This window comes from Stenella coeruleoalba, assembly GCF_951394435.1.
Source record: "Stenella coeruleoalba genome assembly, chromosome: 18".
Taxonomy (NCBI): domain Eukaryota; kingdom Metazoa; phylum Chordata; class Mammalia; order Artiodactyla; family Delphinidae; genus Stenella; species Stenella coeruleoalba.
Window position 1 is genome coordinate 10,845,232 of NC_137164.1, and position 26,691 is coordinate 10,871,922.

Sequence of the window (26,691 nt, forward strand, 5' to 3'; positions counted from 1 at the left end):
TCCTTACGTAAATATGCACTCAGACATATGAAACAAAATTTTAGCCTCTTCCTACCCACCGCTTCAAAACACTTATCTTCCTGGGCTGTTTTTTACTTCTCACCTATCTCAGTGGAATTTTATCCCACCTCCTGCCTGGGGCTGGTTCTTTTCCTGTGCTTTGGATACCATTTCTGCATGCCACATTTTTTGTTTGTTTCATCTTTTCTGACATTTAAACTTACTCTTGTTTTCCGTATCCTATTTTTTTTTATATAAACAGGCCCAAGTCTCTCCCATCTTAAGAACAAATTATTCAACCACATGTCCATCTTTAACTTTTACCCACCCATCCATTCTTTCTTTCAAAGTCAAGCTATCTTTAAGATGCTTGCTCTTTCCATTGATGATAGCCTATTCGCTCCTGAATGCATTTCTGGTTTTCACACCTTTCATTCTATGGAAGAGATTCCTGCTCCTTTGCTCAGTTCCATAGGAACAATCCAATGCCTTTTTCTATGTGACTTTTCTCCAGCAATTACAATGTTGACCACTTCCTCTTAAAACTGTTTTCTTTCTTGACTGGCAACACCAGTCTCTGCTGCATTGTCCTTCCTCTGAGTCTCCTTCCAGGCTGTCCTTATTCTCTCCATCCAGTGAATGTTGCTGTTTCCCCAGGATTCCACCCTTAACCATTTTCTCTTGGTACACAACCCCAAGGGATCTCAACTATCTTCTTGGCTTCAGCCACTTGATGGTATTGATATACTCTGACAACTTCCAGTCTAGTTAATTCTTTGAGCTCCAGATTTGATGTAGATAACTGCCTACCGGCAGTTCCACTTGAATATTCCGCAGTCACTTCCAACTTAGCAATATGTGGAAATTATCTAACCTATAAATAAGAATCACATAACCTTCCCAGATTCTATTTCTGGATATGTTATGGCTATGAAAGACACCATTAGTCCAATCAAGTACCCTGTGAGTGACCTTAAATCCTTCCCCTCCCTTATTTCCTCACCACCTCACCCATCCTCATTTAATAAGTCATCAAGTCTTGTTAATTCTATCTCAGTCTATGTAAATTTGCATTTAAGTCTCCATATCACAAGCTCACACAGTCTTTCTACTCTTCCTAATCTCTCATTAGACCTGTTCATAGTCTCCTAACTGATCTGCCTACTTCCAGGCTTGCACCTCCCAATCCACCTACTTGCTGTTGTCAAACTGATTTTTCTAAAATGCATATCTGAGAATGCTAATTCCCTGGGGGAAAAAGTCAGTGGTTCTCAATCAAAATCATGAATAAAATTCATACTCTTCAACAAGATATAGAGCCTTTTCATAGCCTCAGCTTCATCTCTTAAGTACCTCCTCAGGCACCCTGTTCTCAAGTTGTTCTAGCTACTGGTAGGCCATCAAACATGCCTTATTCTCTCAAGACAATGCCTTCACCCAAGTGCTTTCATCACATGGAAAATACTTACTCTTTCTTTAAGACTCAGTTCAGTTATCTTTTTCTTTAAGAAGACTTGCTACCCTTCTCCACCTTGCTCTGACTAGGTCTATATGTTCCCTTCAGACTATGGTTGTTTTCATCATATTACTTCTTATCATACATTGCTTTGTAATTATTTATATTCTGTCTCCCCCATTAGACTGTGAGCTCCTAGATGCAAGTTATTCACCTTTGAATCTCTAACCCCTAGCACAGCGTCCTGTATATTTTCGGTGCTCAATAAATATAAAAGAGTCAATTTGGAACAATACTCTTCACCACTGCTTACAACTCAGTAATACTATAAAGAAGTTTAGATAGAATCATGATAAGAAATTAAGAAATGCCAGAAATTGTTTGAAACATTACAATCTTTATCAATTTTACCTCAGAGAGGACAACCCCTCATATTATAAATCTTGGGGGTCATTCCCAGAAAAATACAAAAATAGATGACACAAAAAGGCCATTCATACATTTTGAGTTCCTCATTCCTTAATTTACATGAGATTAAGACTGGGATGTTGTCTTTATTTTATCAAGCTCAGTAATATAAAAAATAGATATCCTTTTGAAAGATGTAATTTTTTATCAAGTGAGCTTATAAACTGGGAAGTAAATGATTTTGTGTCCTCAATTTCCTAGTCTTACCTTAAGTCCAGAATAATACTTCCTCCAAAAAAATCATGGGAAACTTAGTATGAGTGTTCTCTGCTTTTGATAGGCTTTCCAGTGACTTTTGTTACTTTTAATAGAATGCTTAATTAAACCAGTCATATTAGTTAAGAGATAGCTTTGACTGATGTGTTAAATGTCTAAATTAATAGTAAGTTCATAAAATGGAAGCTTATTTCTTTTTCACTTAACAGTCCAAGCTGGTATTGTGGTTCTGTTTCATGGAGTCATCAGAGGACCAGGCTTCTTGTTATTTCTCTCTGACTAGGGTGTCGCCCTCATCTGCATGTCTTAACATGGCTTGTGACCAGACCCACTAACCACTGGAAAAGGGAGAGGGGGCGTGCTATTAAGGCATGTCTTAGAAGTTGAACACCTCACTTCTGTTCACTTTTAATTAGCTAATAGTCTCTTGGAATAGTAATTGCAAAGAAGCTAAGAAGTGCAATCTTTATTACAGGAACCCACCTAAAAATTGGGGTTCTATTAGTAAAAAGAGAGACTGGCATAATACTAGAATGCAAACCCTTTGAGAACTGAGATTATGCATTTTTGTGTTAGTAGATGCTTTGCAATTCTTCTGTTAACTTAATGACCTTTTATATACTTAAAGAGTTAACTTGGGTGCATACTCTCTCATCTTCCATTTTCATCAGGGCATGTATCTGAGAAGGGATAACGGGACTCTGTCAGTAGAAGGGAGCTCAGATTATCAAGTTCAATACTTCACAGCCTGTCTTGGTCCTGAACCCAAATGTTCTAGAACTAAAGATGAGATATTCTCACTATTTTTAACCTCCTAGGACTGGAGAGCAGGGACTACAAGGAAAAAAAAAAAAAAAAAAAAAAAAAGAAGAGGCTTTCTTTTAATTTCTTACAAGGTTTTTAACTTCTTACAAGGTTTATAATAGGAATGTAATGGATATTTTCAAAAAACACAATAGAAGAATCTTACTGAAGAAACCATGACAGGCAGCTTCATAAGAATTTTGCTCCTAAATCCATGCTTTTACTATATATACTTACAGGTCAGGCTATTCTGAGGACCTGCTATTCATTTCTCAAATAATTCAAATAGTTATGTTTTTCCACAGGTAATTTACATAAAATTATTTTTAGAAATCATGATGAACTTCAATCTGCCACCTGATTATCTATGGTTTAATTCCTCTGGAAGCAATTAAGTCTGTCCGGACTCTAGCGATGATGATCTCTAATTTTGTAGAGCTCTCACTTGTTCACACATTTAGAATTACTATGTCTTTTCATCTATGGCATCTTCTAAGGTTAGATGGTCTGGATTCAAAAGCCCCCAGATACATAGTACTGGAATATCTATTAAACAGGTGGGGAAAAGGAAGAGTATAAGTTGATGCAAGAAACATAAACAGTGTTCTCAAACACTCCACCTAGGTTGCCTTGTTTCACTTCTACTTTCATATCTCATGATTCAAAATCCCGGGAACCTGTCCCCGGAACACCACTTCTCCTAATCGTAAATACCTAGACCCAATACATCAGACAATACTAGATGTTTGAAAAAATAAAACAACAAATAGCCTCATAAAAGCAGCAGCTTCAACATATTTGAAGATATATATACATATATTTTATTCCAAGAGTATAAGACTATTAACTGATTTTTTAAAATTACATAATCTTTTGATGTTATACTGGTCTGTGATCAGTATGTGTTTTTTTACATAAAATTTGAGACATACTCAAAGAGATCATGTAGCTATAACTTTTTAGTCAGATGGACAAAGTTCTAGATACTATGTGAGGAAAGGAAAAAGTATAGCTGGCATTTCTCTTCTCTGCCAGTTGTTATTTCTTAATTATACTAATTTGCAGGCCACAAAATGAACAAAAGGATTCATGTAAACATGTCACTAGGCATTAAACGTTCAGTCGTTCATTCATTCATTTCACACATTTCACTAGCGCCTAGCAGAGCCACAGATGAAAGGGGAAGCAGCTTGCAGGCAAGTGAGGAGACAGACAATTACCACCCAGGTTCTGAGGGCTGCAGTGGAAGAGGGTGATAAGTAAACTAATGAACTCTTGTTGTGTTCTAGTCATTGTGGGAGATGCATCTCATAAAATTAACTCAGTTAATCCTTATAGAAACTCCCTGAAAAAAATATTATTAATCCCCAAAGAAACTAACATTCAGAGAGCTGAAGTGACTTTCCTAAAGTCACAAAACCAATATGCAACACAGCCATGAATGCAAACCGGTCCTGTCTCGCATCACAATTGTACTCTGTCCACTAAACGCAGTGGTCTCCTTGAGCTTTGCAAGGCGCCATGGGCGCCAAGACTTTAACCCTGCCTCAGGAGACAGAGGGACGGTCATGAAAAAAGGACAGCTGGAGTCAAGTCTTGTGGAATAAGCATGAGTCCTACAGGCAGACACAGTTGGGAAAGGCTTTCCAGACAATGGAAAAAACATGTGAAAGACACAGAGGCTTGTAAGAAATGTCAAGTTTAGGGAACTACAAGTACTTTAGCAAAAGAAAGCCATTGTAGACTCTAGAGGCAGGCTGCCTAGATTCAAATTCCAGCTGCTACACCTCTTAGATGTATTGATATATATTTGGTGAGTCTTTAACTTCTCTTTCCTTACCTATAAAGTATGGATAATAATAGGACCTACCTTATAAAGTTCTTGGGGATTAAATGACATAATGTATGTAAAGTACTTTACATAATGGCTGGAACCCAGGGAGGGCTCCGCAAATATTACACATTATTATTCTGAAATAGCTGGAATATAATGTACAAGGGAAACAGCGATAGGAGTCAAGTTTGGGTTGAAAGGTCAAGGCTCGATCATAAAATGTCTCCTATTTTATATCATTGGGAACATCACTGAAGGATTTAAAGTGTGTGTTTATGTGTGTATGCATTTTTTATAAAATTAGTTTTAGTTCATTTAAAAATATCTTTGTGATGTCAGTGTGAAGAACAGATTACAAGAGAGACTTGGATCAAGGAGACTGACTCTGATTGCTGCAATAATCCAGGGAAGGTACCATAAAGGTCTGAACTTAAACTTGAGTCAGTGGTGATGGAGAGGAAGGACAGGCCTAAAAAAAATTACTTAGGAATTAGTATCGTAGGACCTGAGCGCAGAGAGCAGAGGTAGGTTAGAGGGGTTTGTGGTGTCACTCACAGAGATGAGGAATATAGGAGAAACATGCTTTGAAAAAGCTGCTTATAAAGTAAAGTCATGTCTTCTTAAAACAGTAAAGAGAAATTAACCCATTCAGTCAGAAATGACCGGTACTATTCTGTTTGAAAGAGCAACCCAGAGAATCCTGTTTGAAGTTTAAAGTTAAAAGTAAAGAAATTTGTTGTCATTAAGAAAGTTAGTCATGGGAAGATAAAAAACACTTAACATTTTAGTGGATAAAACTAATAACTGGTTTATTCACACTCAACTTTTATATATTATTCCCCAACATACACAAACACAATACTTTTAGGTTAGGTATAAATTCACAGAAAGAGAGCACACACAAAGAGGTTAGATTATATTTATGGTTTTATTAGTAAAGAAGGCAAAACTGGGGGGCCACATTAAGCACAGGCAGATGCTGCACACCCCACCACAGAGTCCCTTGGCTCCCAAAGTCCCCAAGTGGGAACATAAATGCAGACGACACTGTCAGAACAAGACAGGGTCTCACTAGATCTATAAGGTTGTTTTCTTGCTGTGCCAATGTATTTACTCTGTGCTTACCTACCTAAGGAGAACTTACACCAACACTTTGCATACTTCTATTTACAGGAACATATAAAAGAATGTTTGTCCCCTGGTTTGTGACCCCTACTCAGGAGCAACAAAGCAATTCTCTTGGAGAAAGCCCACTTTACCATAATTCTAAGTCATTTTCAGCATTGAATAAGTACTAACTACCTATAATCAAGTGGGCTGTAATACAGTTAGGGAATTTGATTGCAAGTATTTATTTCTAAAATAAATCCTTTAATTTTGACACATTAAATCAAATGCTAGTTAATATGAACAGAGTCAGATTTTTGGTGGGTAGTAATATGTTTTGATATCTGGAACATTAACTGACTTCTCAATGTCCTGTGTGCTAACTTTTTCTTGAACTGCTAATTATCCTCTAGAAAAAAAATTTCCAATAATAAAATGTAGTAAGAATAAGCAGGATATGAAATATTGATCTGATAATTATTAATCAAGGTGTTAATGTATTTGACATTTAATACTTCCTTCTCGATATGAACATTTATCTAGTTCATAATTTCAATGAAAGGGTATGTCTAAAGAAAACTGTTTCATTCTTCAACTATAAGAACTACACAAAGCAGTTTCAGCACCAGGGATAGTAATCTTCCCTGATAATAGTGAATGCCATAAGACAGATGAGTAAACGCTAGATGTCTAACTTCAAATTAATTGCTAGATTTATATGAGTGAGTATAACATGATAGTAAAGAGCACAGTCACAAGGGAAGCATTCAATGAATGTTCTGTTGTTGTTATTGTTCTTGCATTATTCTTGTTACATGTGAAGTTGATGCAATAAAAAGTTATATTTCTCCTTAGTCACAGACACCCATAATATGTGGAAAATTAATGAGCCCAATTAAATATTTCTTGTTTTATACATATTAATTTAAAATATAGCACAACAATGAATACCATTTCTTGATAGTATCAAAATACAGAAAGAAAAACAATAAAGTCATGAATTAAAGTTCTTTACTCAAATTAAACTTCACTGCAAAAGTTAAAAAGAAAAAAAGCACAAAATTTTAAAGAAAAATTATCTTCGCAAACATAACCATAAGATTCTTATGTATTATAATTTTCCATAGAAGTTTTAACCGGTATATTTTTCCTGCATGCTTTGAAGAATAAAACAATTAGTGGACTGCTGATAACCAACTGTAATATATTATTTGATATTATGTGTATTTCCAAATCAGGGTAAAAAAAAATATACTAAAATCTCTAGGAAGTTAAACTATATTTAGTAATTTACAGAAATAACCAAAAAGTGTTAATGTCCACTCCAAAAATGACTGAAAATCTATGTATTAGAATTTCCTTACATTTCAATTTTTAAAATATAATTGTTCTGAAAATGTTGGTCAATTTGGAAAAAAGACATTCATATGTGAATAGACATATATGAACTAATATATAATCTTCATTAGAAACCAGGTAATCTGGGTTCTGCACAGTTTTGGATATGGACGTTTATTTGTTTATATACAAGCAACAAATATAAAAATTTTGATGTCACCAATACCCAACCTCTTTTTAACGGGTGGGACCATCTCTATGTTACATATATGATTATTAGACCAATTTACATTTTAACAGGCATCTAAGTGTGATGCTGGACTTGGGACACTAGAACTCAAAAAACCCGATTACCAGGAATGCATGGTGGAATGGCTAGAATTCAGGAAAAATACAGATGTATAAACAAATAGTTAACCCAACAGCCTTAACAGTTCCCATTAACTGAGGACACAAAGTTTTGGGAAGAAGAAATGCATAACACTTGCAGAAAAAACAACTTGGGGCTAAGACCTGACCGCTTCCATGTCATGCCTCTATCCTGGAGAGAACCAATGCTCAGTGAGCCTGGCCTGAGGTTCACTGATGATCACTACAGCAGTTAAAAAGTTAAAACAGGTTAAGAAGTCTGTTCTTACTTCTTTAATGGTTGAGTCAACTAAATGTTGAATTTGTATCACATTGTTGAATTTATTGAATTGTTAAAATCTCCACTTTTAATTACTTTCCTCCTTCTTTCCTTTATCCAAACATTTATTGACTGCTACCATGTATCAGTCAACAATCACGTTATATTGCTGAAGGTTTTATTTGTAAGAAAGACATAGTTCCTGCCTTCAAGTAGCTGCCAATCTAGTGAGGGAAAAAACATATAAGGAATGACTACACCACCATAATTTTCTGCATATAAGTAATTACCATCTAAAAGTATCACCTTCTGAAATCATATTATTTACCTAAATTTTACTAATTTATTGTCTGTGTCCTTTATTAGAATGTGAGCTACATGAAGACGGGAACTTTGTATTATTCATTGCTCTATTTCCTGTGCCTTGGAACCATCCACACCTCGCAGAACATACTCAATAGTTACATGTAGTAAGGAAGATGTTCATTTTCTTCTAGGCTTTAAAAAAATTATATAGTGTGTGTGTGAATGAAGACAACTTATTATATATATGAATTCAATGTATTTCTCTCAAAGTTTTGGCTAAGTTGAACTTTTTAAAAAAGTTTTCTACCCTTATCAAATAGGACATCTGTGTCAAATAGGACATCTATGTTATATTATTCGACAGACATACCATCTATTAAATACAGAATTCCTTTCATTTATTTAATAACATATGCACTGTTAGAAATAGGTAATGTCTCTTTAAAGTTGTCCTGTTTCATAGTTTCATTATTTGAGACTCTTTAGTATGCTTTCTGATGAATCTCTAATGAATATTACAGAGTTGCTACTTGTTTAAATAATAATTTTGGAGGAATAAGCTCATTAATTTATTAGTCTACATGAAATTTCACTTCTGGTTAATGCTTACTGAATAGTAGATGGTCATAAAGCTTAAAGGATTGATGCTTCAATTATATCGACTATTTCATGTTTATTGTTCCTATGTTCTAAGTTCGACTGCATCGCTTCTCTCACTCTAATCTGTGTTATACATGATTATATTTCCTTTGGCATTTTCCTTATTTAAACATCAAATAGATTACATTTTACAGTTCTCGAGTGCTGAGACCGTGTCTCTCTAGTTCACTTTCAAAACAATTAACAGTACTGTTTACATGTGAAAAGTTAATGTATGTTTTACAGTGATTCAATATAAGACATTTTCAGTACAGGCATTAGTAGAGGTATTGAGACAATGAAAGACATTATGAATTCTATAAATATTCCAGGTTAGGACAATTCCAAATAACTAGTAGATAGGAAAAGAAAGTAGAGATACAAAAATATCAGTTGTCAACTCACATTTTAATAACTGGAAGCTATGTGGGTAACCTTAGCAATTGCTAAGAAGTTTATGGCATATGAATGATGCCATTAGAGTTGTGAGTTACTGCCAGTCAATGTCAAAATTAAACACACATAACTAAGAAATAATTTGAAGAAGTTAATCACATGAAGTCCCACTGTCTCTTCAAAAAACAAAATCAGGGAAAAAAATCTCTGTCTTGGTATCAACTTAAAATACTAAACTTTATTTACAAAGAAAGCAATAACAAAAAGTTTAGTGAAAATGAAAAGTAGAGAAACAGATATTGAAACAACAGGACAAAATTTCGGTTTAAACCCTCAGATACATTTTGGTAGACTATTTACTTGTGTAGGTTAGTAAATTATAAAGGATTATCTTATTATTTGCTTATTCTTTTGGCTTTTTTATCTTTATGAAGTCTCAGGGAAAAATTCCTAGTTCAGAATATGCCTTCTCTCCCTATGCCTAGTGAAAAACAAAGAAAAGATATATTGATAATTAGGTTTTATGTACTTAACAGAGATAAAATATTTACGTTTGAGATAGAAAGAGAAATTGTTAAAACTCTTGTAAATACAGAATATGTATAGCTATTTAACAAAACTAAAGAAGAAAATACTGTTCTATTTGCTCTCTGAAGAAGGGACAGTCAGGTCAGTGTACAAAGATAAAATGAGCAGATATTAGTGTACTCCATTACATAATTTAAAAACTCACAAAATTCTGCTGTCTTTTTGTGTCAATGTACAGTCACAATTTCTACCATCTATTGAGTACCTATTACAGGCATTGTTCTAAATGCTTTATGTGTTTAATCTCATTAAATACTCCAAGTAATACATGTGAGGTAGCTATATTTTACTATATTTTACTATATTTTACTATTTTATACGATGAGGTTCAAGGTCTGTTTGTCCACATTTGAACCCAATCCATCTGATTTCAAAACCCTTCTTTTAGCCACTATATTCTACTTCAAAGGTTTATTTGGGATTAGGATGGGAATGTTAAGACAAAAAAAACAATGAAATGTTTGGTAGAAATGTCTTATTTTGGTAGAAATGTCTTATTTTATAATGTAACCACGTGAGCTTTCTGTTGTGTGTACTAAGGAAAACACCATGGTATGAATTATGAGGGCAAATCATGTGGCCATCATCTTTCTATGCTTCACTGAATGCAAACAGCCCTGAAACACGCTCTGTTATGTCTTAGTGCCACTGCAAAAGAAATCAGGCTGAGCTTGTTTTAATAGAAACAAAGAAACCAGTGATAAAGCTGTAGCCAACATAGGACATTCCATCTACTTCTCACAAACTTAGATTGGCCAAACAGAAATAAAGTTTTATATACACATTCATGTATAGGTAACAGATACCCAAACACACTGAATGTGATGAAGTGTCTTGACCCTTAAGACATCCTTTAACCTTATATTATCTGTGCTATTTAAGATTCGTTTTCACATTAACAACAAAGAGGCTGTATATAACGAGTTTCTCTAAATGTATAGGATTAAACTCTCAGATAGAAGCTACAGTCCAGGTAGTCTGTTCCACTTTTCCTTTCCTTTTCTCTTCTGACGCTGACTCTTGTGTATAAGTGAAGACAGATATACTATAGCCACAGAAAACCGAAACATAAACCTCAGATTGCCTCCATGTATTACCTGTTAACTGACCAATGAGGTGGTTCCATGTATATAAATAAATAAATCAAGACATTCCTCCACTGGTTAATCTATGGGCTATGGCTGCTGGCACCGTTAGAGAAAGGCTCTAATCCAAAGCTTTCCTCACCAGGACTATGCTCAGACTGAATCTATGCACTGCTTCTTAGTTGGGCTAAAGTTGGTAAAGGAACTCTTTGTTTCTTTGCAGAGATTCTATTGAAGAGAAAACTATTCTAAAGAACTCTTGGACACTTCCTCACAGCATTCTTTTCCTCCTTCTACTCAGAGTATGTGCTTTTTATTATAACTATATAGACATACAATGACAATACTTTCAACAGGGACTAGGAGATTAATGGTTAATTAGACACATAACAAAATCTTTGCCAGAAAAGCATAATAAGGAGTGATATATTAACGGGACTATGCGATTAAATTTTGGTTAATCCTAATGAACAAAATTAAAAACGATTTATTTATTCCAAGTAATTTTTGTCTAGAATTAAAATGAATCCCAGGAAACAAAAAGGCTAATGGAGGTTTTTGAACCTTTATAGGCACAGAGATATAAAACCAGGTCGACTCTAGAGATCATCTCTTGGTGGGCTTTCACCAAAACATGCAAAAACATGATGACTTTGTTCTTTTTTCCATGAACTTGCCCAGTCTCATTATCTCTCATCTGGCAAATTTGGTAAAAATAAAATAATGGCCTTAGTCTAGGTCCCAATGTGGCCATGTAGGATAGTGAATAAACCTGAGGACTTGACCCGCCATAACCAGGATCAAATCCTAATTTTGTCACTTCCTAAAATGTGAGTTGCACAACTGACAACCTCTCTTCATACTAGTTTCCTCATTTGAAAAATGGGGACAATAATATCTTACTTCAAGAACTGAAGTCAGGGTTAGAAATAATACATGTAAAAATGCACGGCAGATAGGAGATGAACAGGCTATGACAGCTTTAATGGTTAAAAATAATCAACTGTAAACCTCATTCTTTAACATACTTGTCTTTCTCTAACACACGTATACCAAACACAACAACAACGACAGTGTATTATTGGCTGTCATTGTGTAAAAGAAAGAGAAATTTACTGGTTATTGTTCGCTAGTATGAAAACAATTATACCTGTACATTTAAAAATTTTTCAGTGAAGGGGGTTTAGGTGACTACATATATTGTCATGCGAATTTGTTACTCTTGGCAAATGAGGCAAAGAGGATGGAAACTATTAATTTATTTAAGTGAAATTATGCCAACTTATATGCTACCTGGGGGGGAAAAAACAGAATCATTTTTTTTTTTAATGCTGGAAATGGGTAGAAAGTTTCAGATCACCTTTCTCTAGGTGCTACCATGAATTTATTCATGAAGGTGGCATTTCAGCTGGTAGGAATTTCAGTAGGGGAGACGAGGAGGACAGTGCTATGGATAGAAGGAAAAACATGAGTAAGCCAACGAAGTATAAAAGCACAATGTGTTAACTGGGGACAAAGTAATTCGGGTTGGCTAAAGCATTGTTTCCCAACCTGGGGACCTCAGAATTATTGAAAGTGATCCATGAATACTTATATACTAGGAATTGTTTGTGGACAGAATAAGTATCAAACACATTTATGTTGCATGCATGTATGTTAGTTTCCTAGGGTTGCTGTGACAAAGTATCATAAACTAAGTGGCTTAAAACAACAGAAATTTATTCCCTCACAGTTCTGGTGTTTAGAAGTATCAAGGTATCAGAAGAGCCATGCTTCTTCTGAACACTTTAAGGATGAATCATTCCTTCTTATAATGAGGTTATAATTCCAGTATAACCTCACCTGAACTTGAATACATTTACAATGGCCTTATTTCCAAACAATGTCACATTCCCAGGTACTGGGGGTAGGACTGGAAAATATCTTTTTGGGGGACACAATTCAACCCACAACTGTGTGTGTATGTGTGTGTGTGTGTGTGTCTGTGTGTGTGTGTGTGTCAAATACATGTAGATGTTGTGGTTTTAAAAAGGCAAAAATATTCAAATAGCATTATTAAATTGTTAATACTTTTTCATTACTGTACTTTTCTCAATCAATGGATATTAAAAGAATAAATCTCTCAGGTAAGAGTCTAGGAGTCTGCAAATTTTTTAATGATGAAAAGAGCTGTGCACACACAAAGAAGTTGCAAACCACTGTTACAGGGTTCCTGTCAGGAATAGAATGAGGTAAAACAAGAAAGCAAGGTAAAGTAAAGTATGAAGGGCCTCTGGTACCAAGATAAGGACTCTGGGTTTAATTTGTCAGGCAAAGAGAATTACTAGTGATCTTCTGAGTGGGTGGCATGTATGCATGTAGAAGCTAATGTGATAAATAAATTTAAAATTCTGAACCACATCAATCTGTCCATCAAGGTGGAGCTTTAGGAAAATTACTTGTGTATATGATGGACTAAAGAAGAGTGAGAGTGGAGACAAGGAGATCAGGTATGAAGTGAGCAGGCTCTCACCTGAATGGAGGATGAAATGCATGCTAGACAAATTGCCAAGGAAGAATGGACAGAGGCATGGCTAATCTGATGGTGAGTATGCATGTGCGTGGTGCATTTGTATGTAGATTTATGTGGATGTTTGAGGGTATATGTGTACATTGGGATGTTTGTATGATGTCTAGTTCTTTTGAAATTCAAGAGTACTTATAATTTCTGTACCATTCATTTGATATTTTTAATGTGTTGACTTGCTGATTAACTTTGTATGTGTAAACACAATATTTCTCTAAATGGAAAATTTGAAAACATACATTTCAACTAGTTTACTTTCTTGCACACAGTAGGCACTTAGATATTTGTTGGTTGGCAAGCATCAACCAAATTTGTTAACAAATATTTAATTTCTATTGTGTGTCTGTGTTTCCTGTTTAGGAGAAAAAGTAGTGGAGTGAAAAGGTAGTACTAATAGTACTTGGAAGAAACTGAAGTTTAAGTTTGGTGAAGAAATTGTAAATAGGCACTTAGCTAGTCTAAATGGTTTCAAGTCCCTGAGGCAGGACAAATTATATCCATTGATCCTGAAAGAATCTGAAAACTAGATCACTGAGCAACTCTCAATGGTCTTGAGAACTCATAGAGAAGTAGATGTGCCAGAGGATTAAAGTGCCAAAGGGAGAAAGAGGAGATAAATTCTTGAAAACCCACAGCAAGTAGCTTAATACTACCTCCAGGTGAGATTATAGAATGGCTCATTCATTAGAAAGGGAGCAGTAAGTCCTGTTATCAAATCAAACACATTTTCTTATTTGTGAAATAGTTGTCAGAAAACTTGATAACAATTCACATCTATGTACTTTTACTTTAATTTTGCTCAGATACAGAGACAGAGTGTATCCAGACTTCAACTAGCCAGTTGTCAATGTCCCTTATGACATCCTTTGGGACAAATTATACCAAACAGGTATTTAAATCAGTGGTTTTCAAACTTTTGGACAATGACTGGCAGTGAGAAATAGATTTTTCATATTATCTGGTAAGCGTACATGTACATATGTATGTGTGTCTGTGTATGTGCATGTGTGCGCACATAACTAAAATAATGGATGTGCTGTGATGTTTTCCATTCTATATTTTTCTATTATATTTCATTAAAAAAACAAACTGCTGGTTGTAACCTACTAAATCTATTTCATGACTCACTAATGGGTTGGGACCCACAGTCTGAAAAATGTGAATTGATTTCAATCAGAATGTTTCTAGGAACTACAGAGCTGTTTTTATCCTATTCAATAAAATATTTGGATGAAGATATAGAAGGATTGTTCTCAAATTTGCAGATAATAAGGTAATAATAAGAAGACAAAGTTTTTGCATGATATAATCAGGATTAAGAAACTCTTAGCAGATTAAATTTAAATAGAAAATTAAATAGAAAATTTAAATAAAATAAAAATTAAATTAAATCTACAATAGATATGTACAATTCTGCACTTTATAACTCCAAATCTACTGGTAAAGCTACAGATTGGATATGTGCTGCTGCCTAGGAGCAGCATGTCTAGAAACAAAACAAAACAACAACAAAACAGAACCTTGGTGTTTCAGTTCACAATAATTTTTTTTTTTTTTTTTTTCCCGGTGCGCAGGCCTCTCACTGCTGTGGCCTCTCCCGTTGCGGAGCACAGGCTCCAGACGCACAGGCTCATGGGCCCAGCCGCTCTGCGGCATGTGGGATCCTCCCGGACCGGGGCACGAACCCGTGTCCCCTGCATCAGCAGGCGGACTCCCAACCACTGCGCCACCAGGGAAGCCCCACAGTAATTTTAAGATGAGAGGGGAATGGAACCAAAATTGTTTGAGAACCTACTACATGCGAAACATGAATCATTGGTGTCATGTTGCTGGAAAACCCAGAACCAAAGCAAAGCAAACTAATTTGACTTGGGGATACATTAACAGGAAATCTATTTCTAAAGATGGAGGTTCAGGTAAGAGTTTCCCTCTATTTTATATTGTCTAAACCTACCTAGGACTTGGAGTACCCTGATCAGATAAAGGTTAGAGGAAAGCAAGAAACTTGCTCTTTAAAGGACAGGTGAAGGGAATGGGAACATTTAGCCTGGACAACTGCTGTCTTCATTCCTTTTTTTTTTCGGTCGCAGGGCTTGCAGGATATTAGTTCCCTTACCAGGGACTGAACCCGGGCCCACGGCAGTGAATGCACCGAGTCCTAACCACTGGGCAGCCAGGGAATTCCCATTCATTCATTCATTTTTAAAACACCTTTATTAAATGTAAATTATAAGCCAGACATGTTACGTGCTGAAAACACAAAAATACTTACAGCTTTGTCTTTTCCCACAGCCAATGAAGGGAAACGTTAATTATCGACACTTGCTACTATGTTAAGTACCTTAAATGTATTATGTCCTTTCATCCTTTAATCCTATGAATCTCTACTTTGGGATGGCTAAAATAAGGCTTTGAAGAGAATTCATTTGCCCCAGATCACACAGATAAGTGGGTTGTGGAACTGGAATCCAAACCCAGCTTCCACTGAGTCTGGAGCCTGTGTTCTCAACCATTACACAATGTTGCCTCTTGAAACTCAGATTCAGGGCCTTCTTATCTTTGAAGGACTGTCCTTTGGAAGTATGGGTACGCATCTATTAAAGCAAGAATCTATACAAAACTGACATTCACCACGTAAGATATATTTTTTTAATCTGGAGATTTAAAAATGAACATTATAGGTAGCCTCTCATTATATAGCTATCTTTCATTTCAAAATATTGTTAATGCAAATGCTAAGTTACTGGTACATCTGTAAGAAAAGAAGGTTTGTAGACTAAAATGAAACAGACCTGCTTGAATTTTTAAAAGTTTATGCTTTGGGGGGGGCAGTATCGAAAACATGTAACTGTGCAATTATAAAGTCTTGTAGGTGGTTATAATTGTTCCTACATGTGTTTACAGGTCATTCAACACAGACTGTTCCTGTATCCTAAGGGTACAAGGACATATTTACTACATACTGGCTGCTGAATTGAAATTATTTCGTTGAATTCTCACTTCCTTATGGGATAGATATTCTAATCCCTGTTAGTGAATCAGAAGACTGAGTTCAATAACTCGAGGAGGTTGCACAGGTAGTAAGTTGTGAGTGTGATTCAAAAGACTGTGTACTTTGCACAGTACCAGCAACTTCGAGGAGCTGACAGGGAACTGGAAACACTTTTTAAAGACTAAAAGTAGCAAAAGGTAGAACCTGCTGCCATATATATGAACAGTGGGGTGAAAAGAAGCTAGTGTGATGACCTTTCAACCTGGATTTACATATGTAAGACAGATGTATCATTTTAAACTTGCAAATGAAAACAGTGCTCGCAAAAGTAGATGCTATTCACCTGGGACAGATAAAATGCTATAGGTGGATATATGTCACAGGATTTTTCAGTGACAGCATATCTAAGTCACACTATTAAGGCTTAGAGGTGTCATAAATTTCCCATACACTTTTAATCTTTCTAACATTTTATAATTCCCTTGCTATTTAATTTAAATGGACACACCAATCACCACTCCTTTCAGAAATTTTTGCTTAACTATTTTAATAATTCCATTACTTCAGCACAAGTTTAAACAAACACACACAACCAGGAACTAATCCTAAGCACTGGTCTTGAGGAATTTTGTTATACATGACCTGTGGTACTTTAGAATTTTAATGTGTTCCAGTATCCTGGGAGTTAACTTGACTAGCCAATCCAATTAAATATGAGTAATAACAAACCAGATTATGACTGATTTGTATATTGACTGTTCTCACTTGAGATGACAAAATGACTTGAATATACCTCAAGATACCTAACAGTTCTGGTGTCTTCCAACATTATCTTTATTGAAAAGGGTATACCTCATGAAATATTAAAGAAAATTACATCCTTCATTTCGAGGAAAACAGCAGTCATGCCTATATAGTTTTAATTGAACACGAGCAGCAAGACTGCTGTATACATTTTAATTTTTTAAACTAAAAGTAATTTTTTCATTCTATATATGTGAAGACACAGAAATCTACTTTTACCACAGATCTAGGCTGGCAGAGAATTACCCATATTTTAAGATAATTCCCAAATCCTCTGAACTATACATGCCTAAGAAAAAGGGAGGCATCATTAACTGGCATCATACCTGAGGATGGTTACTGATTTTTAAAATGTGTCATTTGTGTATCCCACCAAACTACTACCCCACAGTGTCACACAGTGCAGCCTTTTTAGTCTGGGAGGTGAGTTCGAGAACTGTTTGTTGTTCAGAGCTCCATCCAGAGTGGATCACTGTTTGACAAGTTCTATTTTAAGTCGTGCCTATGTGTGCAGGTGTCAGCCTCTTTCACGGCTGTAGAAAAAGAGCCCCTATACTCCATCTGTATCCTTCCCCCGACAATGCAGGATCATTCCGCAGAGCGCGTTTGCTTCTGCTTTGCCAGCCACTTTTTCACTGGGAAATTCCAGGGGGGCCCGGCAGGCTGGAGTGAGGGAAGGGCGAAGAGGGGCAGAAAGAGGCCGTTTGCCACTCCCCTACCTTACAAGGCACCTGGCACTGGCAGTAGCAGCTGCTGGATGCGACGACGAAGATGATGAACCTCCTCCTAGCAAGAGGATATTGAGGAAATTAAGGAGGTGGCAGCGAAGGCGAGACACACACTCTGTGTCCTTCCCCGCAGGGAGAATCCACCCTCCAGGGAAAAACTGTGAGGAAGCCACCACCCGCCCCGCCTCTGCCCGCTCGCCCCAGTGTCTGGCAGCGGTCCCCATGCACCTGCTCACCTGTCTATCCGTTCAGGGTGGTTGGGGGAGGGACGAGGGGTGTCGGGCTGGGTGGGTGGAAGGAGAAGGAGGGCAGGGCAAAAGAGGGGGTGCACGAGGGTTCCGCCCCCCGGAGGCTCTGCGCAGGCGCAGTGGCCGGTACCGCAGGCAGGGGGCGGCAACATGGCGGAGTGAGCGGCGGCGTCGGGGCTTCACAACAACAGTGGCGCCCGTAGCGGTGGCGGCAGCGGCGTTAGGAGCATCGGCCACAGCCTGAGCTTCAGCACCGGCCAGCGCCGCAGCCAGCTGCTCACGCCTCAGGGCTTTTCGGAGCGGCGGCAGCATCTCCGCGGGGGGCGGGCCGGGCCGGACGGACCGGGAGGGGGAGCGAGAGGAGGCAGCGGCGGCCCCAGCGGCACAGCTGCTGGGCGGGCACTGCCGCTCGCCGGGCAGCGGTTAGCGGCGCCGCCGCCGCCGGGAATAAGCTTGAGAATAACCCTCCGCCTCCGCCGGGGAGGGCGCCGGAAAGGGCCGGGCTGAGGCGCACGCGGGGAGCGGGCCCGGCGCCGCGGCGCTGGTGGATGCTGGGGCTCCGAGGCGACGGCCGGGGGGCGGGGGCCGAGGCAGGTATAACGGTACCGGCGGAGGCAGCGCCACGGCTCTTTCATTCTCCTCAGGAGGGGGGCAAATGGCGAGCGAGAAGCCGGGCCCGGGCCCGGGGCTCGAGCCTCAACCCGTGGGGCTCATCGCCGTCGGGGCCGGAGGCGGAGGCAGCGGCGGCGGCGGCGGCGGCGGCGGGGGTAGCGGTGGTGGCGGCAGCGGGATGGGGGAGCTGAGAGGGGCGTCCGGCTCCGGCTCGGTGGTGCTGCCCGCGGGGATGATTAACCCTTCGGTGCCGATCCGCAACATCCGGATGAAATTCGCAGTGTTGATTGGACTCATACAGGTCGGAGAGGTCAGCAACAGGGACATCGTAGAGACGGTGCTCAACCTGGTAAGGGAAAAGGCGTGCTCGCCATCTGCCTCCCAGCCCCCATGGCCTCCCTTCCCAAACGCTGGCTCCAACCCCTCCACCACCCCCCTGGTCACACACGCAGCGCGTCCCTGCGAGCCCAGATCGTCCGGCGGGTATTGCTTAGCGGGTGACCTGCCTGCGCGCTGCCCAAGCCACGCCACCTCCCTGCTCTCCTCCGGTCCTCTCCTGCCACCTGAGCGCAGAGCCCAACTTAACACCGCTTATTATCACTTCTCATGACTATGAGTCGTCAATTGTTCCTTGCCGTGCAGGTTTTGGGTTGACTTGAGAGTTTAGTTAGGGGGAGCGGAAGGCCTCCTTTTCTCTGGGGTTCTTTCTCCGACACTCTTAATTGTCCGTGGTGTGGCTCTCTGAGGATGGAAGCCTTGCCCCTGGAGCCTAAATTCCCCGGTGCTGCTGAAATGCGAGAAGTGCATTAAGTCCAACTTGAGCAGCTGGGAGGTGATGTTTTCCATTGAGGAGGAAAAATGATGCAGTTTTGCATCTGCCTTTAAATATATTACGAGGCTATGTTGGAGAGTGTTGTGGCTGTATCCCCCCCCACCCCAATCTCTTTTTAGGTAGCCTTCCTTTCTTTGTAATATTGCCCTGAATATGCTGACCTCTTAAGTAATTTTTGTGCACATCAGATGTTAAAATGTGAGGACACCAAATCATACAGGTTGATTTCTGTGGTTGCCTTCAGAGAGCATGGCATGTGGATAAAGATTAGAGGAAAGGTGTTAAATTCAACCCTAGGTTTTGGTATCCTTCGTGATAAGAAAGAGTTACTGCAGAACTGTGTATGACTTAATGTTTTGCGATATCTATCTACGGAGAGGCTAAGAAGCGTTCAAGATGTCAGGGGAAGACATGGGGAGGAAATAAAGAGAGGAGAATCATAGATTTCGGATAATAAGACTAGTTCATTTAAGATTAATTCATGTTTTAATGCCTTGTAAGTGCAGTTTTTGCTGCAGCAAAGCTTTTTAAACAGTTTCCTCTGCAATACCTAGTCTTTGACAAACTGTAAGGTTGGGTTTTCGAAGGCAAGCTTAAATCAAGAGCAATCAGTTGGCTATTGTATTTGGTGTGGAGTCACAGGAATATAAAAATTTGCTTGCAAGGAGATTTTATCACACCCATGCAGTCAGAATTTTCAGCTAAGCAATTATTTTTATTTGATCTATTGGAAAACTGAAAGAAAGCTGCAGCTACAGCAGTGGTGCCCTGAGACAGGGACAGGGATTAGATAATGTCTTTGGTTTCTGTACCTCTTAAATTCACAGAAGAGTTAAAGCTGTTTTTTTTTGTTGTTTGTTTTGCTGGGGTGTCACGTCAAAGATAAGAGAATATTTGACTTTTCTTTGTTAGATTTATGCCTGTTTAAATACCAAACACCTCTTTGTACTTCTGTGTACCTATCAAACAAATCACAAAAAGTCAGTGTAAGTTTGGGGGGCTGTCACTGCGTTGGTATAACCAAATTCTTTTTAAGACACTAATAGAAATATTGTTTTCTTGGGTGTTTTAATTATAACCAGCTGCAAATAGGAGGTCAGTACTTGCCCTTTTTTTTTTTTAATGAGATGAAATCTCAAAATATGTTAGTAGGTTATCAGGTACCGTATTTATGTAAATTTAAAAGGAAACATTTAAAGGTTTTTTTTTTTTTTACAGTTTTCCAGATTTCCAATACCATTTTTACCTTAGATGGTGTGATATTAGGTTATTTTTAATAAGTATTTGTATGCTTACTTAATACATTTTAACGTGATAAGAGGCAATAGGGGCTCCCACAAGCTGGAAACTGATTTGAATGTGTAACCAGTTTGGACTCTGCAGCAGTAGCAACGTATGCTGGATCAGTTCTTAACAGATGGGGTTCTATAGATATACAGTAGGTTAAGAAAGGAAGTGAAATATTTCTTTTGAGGTAAAAAAGAAATTCAATTCTCTTCAGTGCAGTGAAAATCTGGCATGAAGTCTCAACATGCAAACATTATTTTAAAGATTAACTTTACCGTTAAGCTTTATTAGAGTAATCAGAAATAAGGTAATACTGACATGGTATATCCCCAAATCCATTTAAGACATTGTAACTGCATTGCAAAGACATTTTTATTTTTGGCATAAAGAAAGTTATGTTTAAAATTTCTTTGTACGTACTTAAAGAGTACAATTGATCTTTAAATGGAAACTTTTGGGAAAAGAATGACAAAAGGAGCTATTTACTATTAAGTTGTTAATTATATTGATTGTGGAATACACATTAGTCATTTGCAGTGTAGTATTTCTTGAATGGTAGGTTTAGTGCTTTATCTTTCCAATATACTCATGATGAAAATGTCATGTGAAAATTTAAGTTGATTGAGAAAATATTTGGAGATCATAGGCATTTAAAAAATAATTATCAAAACTTAATTCTATTTATTTAATGAGTAAATCAGTAAAATCCATTTAGGGCACTCAGTGGCTTGCTAAAGGTTGGAAGCCGCTAATATTAATCTCTAAAATGAGTTTTTTCAGTTTTCAGTCTTAATTTAAAACATTAAATTAAAAAGTAGGTGGAATAGTGAAATATTTATCACAGTGATTTCTATGACAGAAAAGAAAGGAAGAACTAATGAAACTTCAAAACAAAATGGTTTCTACCTTAAACAAAATCCTGTCTCAGTCACCTTTGTCAGAATATTTTTTTTTCCTTTTTTTTTTGTATGTTATTTTTCTTTATATGATGAGAATACTGATACTTGGTTGTTAGGTTTCTCACATGTCTTGCCCAAAGAATTAAAAGTTTTGCAGAGTAAAGTTGAAGTATGCATTAAAATACAGGACTCCTTTAACACAGCCATGGTTGTAATTTTGGGGCTTTTTTCTTTTGCCAAAGGTAGAGGTCCATTTCCACTATTAGGTGGATTGTGGGAGTTTGTTGAAGAATCACCATGGAATGAGAAATAAAATGAGTAATTTCCATTGTAGATGAACGTATTTGTACAATGATATTATAGTTGACTTGAAACATTCAAATACAAGGTGGACAAGATCAGGAAGATGAGTAAGTTAGTTTGTAAATAGGTTACAGTGAGAGTGTATTGTCAAGGATTTTGCATTGTAGCTTTACCGATGAAAAAAACTGATCAACAAATTTTGGCTTTGGGAGGTATTATTTAATGTGGCAGTAAAAGAGCATTTAACTGTAGAAAAGGAACTTTGTTGGTTGTTTCAGTTATAAAGCAAGCATACTACTTAATCCATTGCTTCCTTTGTAAACACACTTAACATATGTTTATATAAAGTTTTTCCTTCCTTGAAGTAAATTCTATGTATACATAATATGTTCTTTGTTTATAACATGAACATGTCTTCTTATCACAGATTTTAATATAAACTTATTTTTAGAAAAGGTAAAATAAAGGATTAATATTTACTTAAAGAATTGACAGTAGGACTTTTTTGAATAGCTCTCTTAGGTAGTATAAATGTATAACATTTAATTTGCAGTTATTTTTTCACAAATTGTGCAATATATTAGTGTATCTTTAGCTGTAGAAAATATTTCCTCTGATAATTTTATTTTTTTATGTTCTAAGTGGCATACTGTATATTGTATTAAAAGCATAACAAGATACTTTGAGGGGACTTTGTGGGCTAAGGGCCTCTCTTCTCTTGACATATGGATCATGGTATTATTGTTCAAAGGAAATTTGAAAGTTATTCTTCTATACTTGAATGTGACAGTAACTTTTCTTCCTTAGAGTTTTTTTCACTTGCAGCTGGATATAAACATCTTTAAAATTATATTTTCAAGATATTTTAAATTTCACAAACAAAAGATATGTTTTTGAACTAAATTTACTCTAAAAATATGTGGTTGCATTTTGAATCATGAAGTCCTTAATATTAAGTCCTTAATATTAATAAAACCACATTTATTTATATTAAAAGAGAATTTCCTACATTTTAATTTAGGTTGACATGTAAGTCTTTACATATTAATTTGAATTATATTTTATTCTTGTTATCAGGTATTGAAAATTAAATTGAGTACATATGTAAATACTGGAAGTTTCAATACCTTAAGGAGTTCTGAGGTTTTCCTCAAAAGTATTAATTTAGTCATAAATGACATTAAGCAGCATATATTCTATAACAAGTCTGTTATCAAGTTATATTAATTTTAAGTAAGTATTTTTTATATTGCTAGTCAGTTTTTGGCAAATACTATGTGGCTAATTAAATGTATCTCAAGGTTCCCTCATCTTTTGCTATATATTTTTCAAACACAGTGTCAAGAAATTCATTGGTTCCAGCAAAATCAGCTCCCATTTTGGATCACCGATGTAGCAGTATTATACAATTCAGTCATCCACATTTTTGACTATTTACTTTAATACTATTTTGCATCAGTTAGTTTCATAGATTTTTCATTTATTGCCTGTACTTCTGATATTTTGTGCAATATCAGCATATCTCCTTATACAAAGATATACCTATCATTGTCTAGTATTGTGTATAGTATTTAGTTATTTATACATGTTTCCACTCCTATGCTGTGAACTCTGTGAGAGCAAAAGCCTATATTATGTATATTTATTTTTTGTATTTCTGGCTCTTGGATAAAGTAAGTGCATTTTGAGTATGCAGGACACCATTATTAGGCAGTAGAGGACAAGTTTCTGAAATTCTGTTCAACAGTAGGGTCCAGACCCAAGATCTTGAAATAAATTAGACTCCTGTAAAGTTAATGTATTGCCTATTCTTATAATTAGAAATATTTGTTGAATATGTATGATGTTCTCTATGTAGGCATTACTATATATGTAAATATTATTTTGAACTGACATCTTGGAATAAGAATCTGTTAATTATTTTTCAATATATGTATGTCAAGTATATATACATGTAACTAAGATCACATTATTTTAAACAAAGAATAATATATATGGCATTGAATAGAAATTAAAAAAAAAAATGTAGCCAGTTGTCATGTTACTAGGAATAGTGGGCATTTCTTGTTTCTGCCTGTCTTGCATACATTTCCCCTTTTTGGTAATAGTACCTCAATTTTCCTTTAATGAACCACTCATCGTCCATTCTTAGTTCAGCCGGTTCAGGTGGGTTCAGGTGGGCTGGTGTATAACCCAGACATGTCCAGAATCACCATGATTGGTTCAGGGATGAGCATTTAACCTGAGGGGAGACACAGGGTGAGTCACAGGACTTGGGAACTCTTCCTGTTGGGGATGTTGAGCTGGTAGACTCATCCTATAGCTGTAGGTACCTGTATTAGAATTTGACCAAGTGTGAAACCAAGAGAGATAAATATATTCTTGATTCTTCTTGAGCACTTGGAGTTCTCTGTGTCTGTGGTTATTATCTTCTAACCATTAAATTCTCTCTTTTAGAATTTATTATTGTTATTAGCTTTAAGTCAGTTTAAATTGGATTTTTGTCACTTGTAAATAGAAGGAATTCTTACTAGCATAGACATTAGTAACTGGAAGTGGGGTATTGTAGGAACAGACCTTGAATGTTGAAATGGAGTGCAAGGCAGTAAGGACTGCTTTCCCCTAGAAATTCCTTAAAAGGAATTATGGGACAGCTGTTTCGATTGTCACCTAGGTTGTCTTTGCCCATGGAGCTACTAAAATTGGAACTTTAGGGATCCTCAAGTGTGTTGTCCACTTCTTGCCTTATAAGAAAGGAGTTTGCTTTGGTCCAAGCTGGAATGCTTGAGAGCACAGAGGGGAGAAAATATTGTCCTTCCAAGTAAGAGAGGCCTTTTCTGCCTGTAGCTACCATACAAGAGAATCAGAAAATCAAGAACCATGAGGATTGGAAAGCCCAATTTTGTGTGTGTGTGTGTGTGTGTGTGTGTGTGTGTGTTTTTTTACCCCATGCTAAAATTGGTAAAAGGAAAGACAGGAGTTTAAAGCCAGGTAACGTTCTGTTTTACAAGCTTCTCTCAAGCACCTCATGCATTATACTCCCAACCTCCTGACCAAAATAACAATCCAGTTACTAAAGAGTTTTAAAAGAGGATGCAACCAGGGAACAAGTGATAGAATAGCTGTGCCTCCTCATCCAGCTTATTATTTCACATTGCTTCAAGGGAAGTCATTAAGCAGAGTGTTTTAAGGGATGAGTAATGTGAAGGCCTATTGCTATGAGACTGAATATTGCTATGAAATTTAAAAGGTAGGTTGGTATCTTGACAAGATCTCTGGCTTTGGTTACTAGTTCAACCAGTTGACTGAAATAAATTGACCAAAAGCTTTCTGAGCTTTTAGGGAAACTATTTCCAGGGCAACCTCAAGCCTGGTAAACAAAGACCTGTGTTCTTTTTACTTCTAAGGCAGTTATAAGCCTCAGTAAGAGGAAGTGGGTTGCTAAAGCAGTACAGCTGCTAGAAGGAAAATCTGAGGCCATAGAGGATAATGGACAAGTGAGGTCTTCTGAGATAGTGCATATCTCAGATATATAATAAGATATAATAAGTGCATCCAGATTGGTTGACCAAGAGACTCCATTCCCGTAACAGGCAATTCTTGCTACTCTGACCAGTAGTATATGGACTGTGGTTTGAATTAGTGACCATGGTTTGTTTACTGTTGATTTGCAAACTGGTCCCCGTGCACAGAGGGCAAGGAGAGACTGAAGAAAAGAGGCAGACCACTCCAGATTGGTAGCTGGCAGGTTTATTAAGCAGGGGAGCTTATGAGGCTTGTCTTGGGCAGCCGCAAGACGAGTGGTCTCTACACCTGCCTGCCAGAATCTTAAAAGTTAAACTACAGAGGCCTTAACTAAGTTCAGTCACATATACCATCCAGATGGTTTCAACAACACCTTGCTCTCGAGGCTATTTCCTTGGAAGCGTTCCCACTGTGGGAACAGTAGGCAGAGTATATATTCTAAGGACGGGGAGGGGATGAGGAGCCTCTGATTGCCCAGATCCAGCTCATGGGTCAGCTGACAGTCACGTCCTCTTGATTATTTCCTCCATATTTATCTTCTCCACTCTTCTAAGTGGGCATTATTATTATTATTATTTTCTTTTGCCATTGTATATTGATTAACGGAGGATAGTTAAATTTATTACATAGATATATATTGTCAGATTATGAGGTACCATGAAAAAATGCATGTTTGGAACTGACCAAGAATAATACTAATAGCATAAAGATTTCAGACTTGTAGCTGGATCCAGTAACTTGACATTGTCTTTGTTTTCCTCCCTGCCTCCCAGACCCATGGTGAAGTGATGAGTGCATTTTCTGTTGTGGTTAAGATAGTAACATTGTTAAACATGGATATTTAAGAAGTTATATATATGGAAAGAAGTGAATGTATAAGGTGGCTGGGTAGCCGAGGGCTAGAATGTTGTAGATTTCTTTTGGTTTTGGCTGCATAGCGTCCATTCCTTCTGCTGTTAACAGTTCTGAATTTTTTGATTGAGGAGTCATCTCTTCTTGATTCTTGGTTTATATGGTTTGGGGTTTCCCT

The 26,691-nt window shown here is 37.3% G+C and overlaps 2 protein-coding genes across 18 annotated transcripts in view; one reads left to right on the top strand and one right to left on the bottom strand.

The window, feature by feature from the left end:
- The window catches only part of LOC307176463 (uncharacterized protein), a 496,599-nt gene extending 478,234 nt beyond the window's left edge, over positions 1-18,365 (bottom strand). For all 12 annotated transcript variants that reach the window (XR_013824767.1, XR_013824768.1, XR_013824769.1 and 9 more), the window contains exons 1-2: positions 18,192-18,365; positions 17,947-18,013 (exon numbers count right to left, since the gene is read on the bottom strand). Coding sequence is in view for 3 of the 12 variants with exons in the window: in XM_079902602.1 (XP_079758728.1) it covers positions 17,947-18,013; positions 18,192-18,355 (231 nt within the window). In the remaining 9 variants the exon portion in view is untranslated. The remainder of the gene's footprint in view (positions 1-17,946; positions 18,014-18,191) is intronic.
- Positions 17,967-26,691, top strand: part of NBEA (neurobeachin) — a 630,595-nt gene continuing 621,870 nt past the window's right edge. For 5 of the 6 annotated variants that reach the window (XM_079902590.1, XM_079902583.1, XM_079902584.1 and 2 more), the window contains exon 1: positions 18,624-19,164. In XM_079902590.1, coding sequence (XP_079758716.1) covers positions 18,859-19,164 — 306 coding nt within the window. In that variant the 5' untranslated portion in view covers positions 18,624-18,858. Of the gene's footprint in view, positions 18,116-18,623; positions 19,165-26,691 lie in introns of those variants that run through there. The other variant, XM_079902587.1, reaches the window with a different exon arrangement.